Genomic DNA, 7,778 nt, shown 5'->3' on the forward strand with positions numbered 1-7,778 from the left:
AAATACATCATTACATTTTTGTAAAGTTGAAAAGAAATATCCAAATACATGTCTTATTCATTTCAATAAGACATATTTGTAGCAATGAAATACTATTGGTCCTACCCCAATTGATAAATGATTGATTACAAATAACTATGATATAATATATTTTTTATATTATTTACATTTTAAATTACATTACATTATATTATAAATGGCCATAAATCCCTTGCTTATGTATCATTAGGAAGTGCATTAACATGAATATGGCAGTAAGAAGAGGTAATACAAAAGTGTGTGAACTATAAAACCTAGTCAAAGTGGATTGTCCCATACTAGCACTTCCACATAATAATTCTACAAAGGGCGATCCTATTACAGGAATAGCTTCTGGCACACCTGTTACAATGTTTACTGCCTAATAACCAATTTGGTCCCGAGGTAAGGAATAACCAGTTACACTGAAAGATGCAGTCAATACACCCAAAACCACACCTGTAACCCAAGTCAATTCACGAGGTTTTTTAAAGCCGCCAGTGAGATACACACGAAATACATGCAGGATCATCATGAGGACCATCATACTGACCAACCATCGATGAACTAATCAGATTAACCAACCAAAGTTAGCTTCAGTCATTATATATTGAACAGAACCAAAAGCTTCTGTAACGGTCGGATGGTAATAAAAAGTCATAGCAAACCCTGTAGCTACTTGTACTAAAAAACAAGTAAGTGTAATTCCGCCTAGACAATAAAAAATGTTGACATGAGGAGGAACATATTTATTAGTTATATCATCTGCAATTGCTTGAATCTCAAGACGTTCTTCGAACCAACCATAGATTTTATTGGGATAGGTAAATAGAGTGGACCCCCCCTCCCTCGGAGAACCGTATCTGAGAATTTCATCTCATACGGCTCAAACATAAACACTAAAATACTAGTTCAACTGGATATGTGTAATAGAAAGTTAAGTTCAAAACTTCTTAATCCTCTAATTCAATCATTTCTGAAGATACAAAAGAATAAAAATCTGAAAGTTCTTTCTTGTGGTTATTAAAATATCAAGTCGGCTCATTTGTCTCTATGGTGATGATTATAGTCCTCTTGAATCTTCTTTTTACCTATTATATATAATTTTTTTAATGTGTGTAATGCGCCTTTAGCTACTGTTTTATTTATTACTGATATTGATAGGAATTCTCTTGTTAAGACCCTATGAATCGGTTAAAACCCCAGATTCATACTAGAACCACGATGATTTGATAACCTTTTCTTTATCAACTAATTCCAAAATTTCCTTGACTAAGAACCGCTGGATTATCACTTATTCAATGAATAACTAGAATGAATAAAAATCCAACGACACCCTTGTCCTTTGATCAAAATAAGCGCAAATAAGAGTTTGAAAAAATAAAAATATTTTGATTTATAACTTCTAAATCTAACTCCTTGAAAAAAAATGAAAGTCCGGACACGTGGTTTTAATATTAAGGATGAATCATAGTGCTAATAATACTTTGGAATCTATTTCCTATGTTCTATGCTTCAGATACTAGAATGAATATCTAACGAAGTAAAACCATTTCTATCAAGATGACAGATGCATTCTCTATACTATCCATAGGATCAATTATAACAAGTCACCCACTCATATTTTGGAACTACAGAAACAAAGAAATTTCACGAACTAACTACCAAAATAGAATGGGATAAAAATTAGAGACCTAAATGCTTCACTTTGTATTGAAAAGCTAGTTACTAGTTCTTGTGAATCTAATTCATTCCAATTCCGTCCAGTGAAATGGAAGAATTATAAATCTTCAAAATAATAGATAGGAATACCGCAAAAAGGGCCATTACGATACCCATCAAAGGAGTAGTTCCCCACCTAGGAGCTACCTTACCATATTATGAATTCAATGGTTTCAATAAACTCCCTATAGCAGTTCATCTTGGACTAGATCTAGAACTGCTCTCAACGGTGTGTGTAGTGATAAATCATATTTTATATTCATTGAGATCTGTTAACTTTGTATACCATTTCGTTGTAAATAAATGATCTTATCATAGACCCATTGTGGTCTTGAAACTATATAATAATGGAAACAGCAACCCTAGTAGCCATCTTCATATCGGGTTTACTTGTAAGTTTTAATGGGTACGCCTTATATACTGCTTTTGGGCAACCCTCTCATAAAACTAAAAGATCCATTTTAGGAACACAGAGACTAGTTGAAGTAATGAGCCTCGCATTATTGGGAGGCTTATTACTTTCAATTGAGATAATGAAAAATAATTTCAACTTTTTAGTCGGAACTTTAGGTGGTCCTCGGAAAAAGATAGCCAAAAAAATTATTCCTAAAGTTGAGACTAAGAGGAATGTATAAGCCACTGCTTCCATAGATTCGATCGTGGTTTATATAAATTATAGCTTCCATACCTATTTATTTGGGATCGTCTCCTGGATAAAGAAAAAGCAAGAGTCAACGAAAAGGTAATATTCTATCAGATTACTTATCTTCTTGTAGTTGGATCTCCAAATTTTTAGAATGCTCCAAATTCTACTTGAGCATCCAAATCGGGGTCAATACCAACAAAAACATCTCTGAACAAGGTTCTAGCACCATGCCAAATGTGTCTGAAGAAAAAGAACAAAGCAAACGAAGCATGTCCAAAAGTAAACCAACCCCTTGGACTGCTACGAAAAACATCATTGGATTTCAAAGTAGCATGATCTAATTCAAAAATTTCACCCAATTGAGCACATCTAGTATATCTTTCCACAGTAGCGGGATCATTATAAATGATTCCATTGAGTTTTCCACCATAGAACTCAACAGTTACACCTACTTGTTCGACATTGTATTTCGATTCTACCTTTCCAAAAAGAACATCGGCTCTAGCAATTCTGTCTCCATCTACTAAAACAACCGGAAATGTTTGAAAAAAGGTTGGCATATGACCTTCGTTATCTCTAAAAATAGGGTTTCCTAACCACCTAATAGCAATTCCATCCCCACTGTCCATTGAGCCAGGCCTAAATAATCCCCCTTTTGCTGGATTATTGCAGATGTAATCATAAAAAGCTATTCTTTTAGGAATTTTAGACCAAGCTTCGAATAAGCTTTGATTTTTATTTTAGGCTATCCCAGTACCAACTCGTCGATATATTTGATGTTGAAAGTATCCTTGATCCCATTGGTAAGGAGTGTGATACGAACCTAGGACGATCTGCTCCTAAACCAGTATTATAATAGTCCGGATCTTAATTAAGTTCATGTTCTAATGGAATTGACCTCAACCCCTAACCAACCTATGGTTAGAAACCTTGGTATAATGTAGATGCCACAATAGGAGATGGAAAACCTATTGATAACTTAAGCTAAAACAACCAATTATTTAATGGTGTTTTAGGTGTTCTCAAAGATCAAAGAGATAATTAATCTCACAAGTATTTTATCAATCAAATAAAGGTTTTATTCTTATTGAAAATAAGCCTTTAAATAGGCTTTGAAAGAAAAAAAATAAACCCTAAAAACCCTAGGAAAAATCGGCCACACAATGAAGAGTTCTAGCTTGACCAAATCTTTCCTTTTCCTAATCTAATTAATTAATTCCCTTATTTTCAATTAGGAATTAATTAATTTACAACCCAAATAATAAAATAAAAACTTTCCTAAACTTATTTTTTCAATAAGTAAATAAATACAAATCCAAAATTAAAGATAGTTTCCTAAAACAAAAAGTAAAAACAAATTAGGAAACTAAATATGGTAATTTTCGGCTAGGTTGATAATGACCCTTCTTTGACCTAATTGGACTCCAAATCAGCTTCAATAATCTTTTTGGAATGCCAAATAAGCTTATTATGAAGTTCCTCACGTTGCCCTTGCTTAGAAATATGAGAAAAGGCTAATACAGTAAAATACAGTAAAGCCAGCAAAGAATACAACAAATTCTAATTAAATCACCATGTTGTTCAGCTTGTGTGCAAACCACCATGTTGTTGGCCTTTCTTCCCCTTGTGTGCAAACCACCATGTTGTTCGGCTTTAAAGCTGCTTTGGCTGGTTTCTATGACTCATCCACCATATGAATTGAACCCATAAGAATAGGGATCCAATTCATGCAACCCGACCTCCATATTGGCACTAAAAACATCACCTGGGCCCGTTTTGGCTTCTATTGCTTGTATGAGTAAAACAGGCCTTGGTTCTTTAGATATGGACAACCCCTCCTGATTATGACTTATTCCTTGGATAAAGACAGCAAAATTGTCCTTGAACTTCTTGGCTTGGGCTCTAGTGATCGGCCCCACCTTCATCTGTATTGGATCAACACCCTAGCAGGTTGTCGGTTGAAAGGTCTCGGGCGGATTCGCGTCAGAGTAGGACTAAATAATTCTATCAGGGTAGTTGCCGAACCATACCACATAGTTCTGGCAACCATAAAAGCTACAAAAAAGACAGTAGCAATACTATTAGAAAGGACAGCTTCAATATTTCCCATACATCATTTGCATAGATGTTGAGGCAGACGGACGCTAAGATATAATAGATCTGCCAATAGGCCCAATGTCCTTGCAGCAATATGATGAGAGGTTATTCTTCCCAGAACAAAAGGATCAAAACCTTCCACACCCCATGCCAAATTTACAGATTGTACCATTCTTAGTCCAAAAGGATCAGATACCCATATTCTCGGACCATAGAATCCTGCTACATGAAATGCGCTAAAACCAAAGCAAGCCAACATTGAAAGAACTAAATGAATTCCAAAGATTTTGGGCAAATCCAAAGATGGTTTTCCTATACATTCATCATAAAATATTTCTAGATCCCAATACACCCAGTGCCAGATAGCTACTAAAAAGCATAAGTCAGAAAACATAATATGTGCACCAGCCACGCCTTTGTAACTCCAAATAACTAGATTTTTTATAGTCCCTCATGTGATTCTCCAATCGCTCCATGAATTGGTTATTCGTAAACGAGTCATGAAAGGTATAACAAACATCCCTTGTCTCCACTTTGGATTAAGAACAGGGTTAGAGGGATCAGAAACCCCTAATTCGTATACAGCCATCGAACCGACCTAACCAGCAACTAGAGCTGTATACATTATATGGACAGCAAGCAAATGAATGGGATCATTCAATACAACGGTATGAACAAGATACCAATGCAAACCCATGGAAATACCCCTCTATCAACAAAAAATAGACATGAGTGGATTATCTCAGGGAAAGGATTAATATTTGTTCTATCCTTTTAGTAATAATGGAACAATTTTCTTTGTAGGAACAAAAGGAAGCAGATCTATTCTACACCTGATAAGTACCAATACGCAATGGTAAGAGGTTGATACCTTTTATATGAGTGACTGCATTTATATATTTTTTTTCATCATTCAAAGGACCTATTAAGACAATAAATACATTGTTACGCTTTGACATCAAAGTGAGCTATAGTAATTAATTTTTATTTCATTTAATGCCTATTGGAGTTCCAAAAGTTCATTTTTGAAACCTTTGAGAGGAAGATGCATTGCGGACTGATGTATAGTGCGACTTGTCAGATATATTTGGTCATATGGTATTTCCCCGTTCTCTCGATCGAGATATGCTCTATTTCACCCAAGAAAGGTTTATTGAATCATCAAAAATTTGGAGCGTGAAATACAACGAAGTGCAATTCAATCTATTTTTTTAGGGGGTATCGAGATTAATATTCTTAATTATAATAATTTATAAGTTATGGTTGGCTTGGTTAGACCGAAAAAATGAAATATAATATTAATATACAGGCTCCGTTTAGGAAAAAAAAAAAATTGGTAATATATCTATGATTACCACCTATATCATATTCTATTTATAAAGATTTTCCACTCATAACATATAATAATGATATATAATAACAATCTCATACTGTTAACCAATCGAGTAATGTGATGAATGCATTGAATATTTACTATTTGGTGGGAGACATGGAATAAAAAGAAAAAAAGGAAGTCGTAGAAAAACGACATGGTATTGGGGCATTTATCCTACATGTGCACATCCAAATTGGGTACATCTTTACTTGGAGTAGAGCGTAAACCTAAAAAAAGTTGACGAAGACCGTTCAAGAACAAGAAAATTACATCGTGATTTGGATTAGAGCCCGATGAAACAATACATCAATAAGAAGTTAGTCTGATAAGTTTAGTGAAATTTTTTTTATTTATAGGTTTTTAATTTATATATAAATTAAAACAAGCCAAAACTCATTTTTCTTGAAACATGAAAGAAAAAGCCCCCCTTTGTTACAAGTTAAAAAGAGCTTGCTATGAATATAAAAAAACAAAGAAAGCTAGAATCTACACATTGATTCTTTTTTTTTTTTTGGCAATTTGTGTTGAGCTGTATACATTAAAAGGCGCATGTACAGTTCCTAAAGGATACAATTTTATCCCAATCAATTGACTTTATCGAAAAAGATTACTTTTTTTAGGCCAACCGATTGATAACGAGATATCGAATCAACTTATTGGTCTTATGGTATATCTCAGTATAGAGGACGATACCAAAGATATGTATTTGTTTATAAACTCTCCCGGAGAGTGGCTAATATCTGAAGTAGCTATTTGTGATACTATGCAATTTATGTGACCAGATATACTGACAGTATGCATGGGATTAGCCACTTCAATGGCATCTTTTATTTTGGTTAGAGGAGAAATTGCCAAACATCTAGCATTCCCTTATGCTTGGTGCCAATGAGTTTTTTATTGGATTTGAGAGAAAAAATGAAGACTATGCCTTCGCACTATAGGAAATATGAATATTAAGTAATAATAGCATGACACTTCGAATTTGATATAAAAAGAAAAAGTTTTCAAAATACTTACATTATGATATGAACTTAGGACGACCTGCTCCTAAACCCGTATTATATTAGCCCGGATCTAATTATGTTCAAGTTTTAATGGTCACCTTGACCCTTAACCAATCTGTGATTAGAAACCTTGGTATATAATGAAGACGCCACAATAGGTGATGCATGTCCTATTGATAAGTCAAAACTAAAACACTCATTCACTAATGGTGTTTTAGGTGTTCAAAAGAACAAAGAGGATTCAATAGGGTACAAAGTCACGAAATAAAATCCAAGCTTCATTCTTATTGAAAAATAAGCCTTTAAATAGGGTACAAAGTCATGAAATAAAACCCTAAAAACAAAGGGAAAACCAGCCATACAAAGTAGTTTCCTATGGTGACCAAAATTCTCACTAATTTCACTCCTTTCCTAATCTAATTTGGATTAATTAATTCCTTTATTTTGAATTAGGAATTAATTAATTTACAATGAAAATAATAAAATAATAACTTTCCTAAACTTATTTCTCTAGCAAATAAATAAATAAAAAAACAAAAAAAAAGGTCAAACGCAAATTAGGAAATGAGTTGACTAGTTTGACAACTAAGCTGACTTATGTCTGATGTTCGAGCTAGCTTATGTCTGATGTCTGAGCTAATGTATGTTTGCCTGATGTCCGAGCTAACTTATGTCTGCCTGATGTCCGAACTAAGTTATGTCTGATGTCTGAAGTCCGAAGTCTGAGGTCAAATGTCCGATGTATGGGTGTCCGATATAAAATGTCTGGAGTATGGGTGTTTGATATAAAATGGCCGATGTATGGGTGTCAGATGTAAAATGTCCGATGTATCAGCCTCCACCACTTGGATGCTTAAAACAGGTCTTTTATCTTCAGGTATGGACAAGCCCTTTTGAGAATGAATTACTTCCTGGA

At 34.1% G+C, this 7,778-nt stretch overlaps 1 protein-coding gene across 1 annotated transcript; it reads right to left on the minus strand.

The window, feature by feature from the left end:
- Positions 1 to 2,532: 2,532 nt before the first annotated feature.
- LOC125420120 (photosystem II CP47 reaction center protein-like) lies at positions 2,533 to 3,015 on the minus strand. Its single transcript, XM_060817026.1, has one exon. It carries the CDS (start codon positions 3,013 to 3,015, stop codon positions 2,533 to 2,535), a length of 483 nt encoding a protein of 160 aa, XP_060673009.1.
- Positions 3,016 to 7,778: the final 4,763 nt, after the last annotated feature.

Source organism: Ziziphus jujuba, chromosome 5, assembly GCF_031755915.1.
Source record: "Ziziphus jujuba cultivar Dongzao chromosome 5, ASM3175591v1".
Lineage (NCBI taxonomy): Eukaryota > Viridiplantae > Streptophyta > Magnoliopsida > Rosales > Rhamnaceae > Ziziphus > Ziziphus jujuba.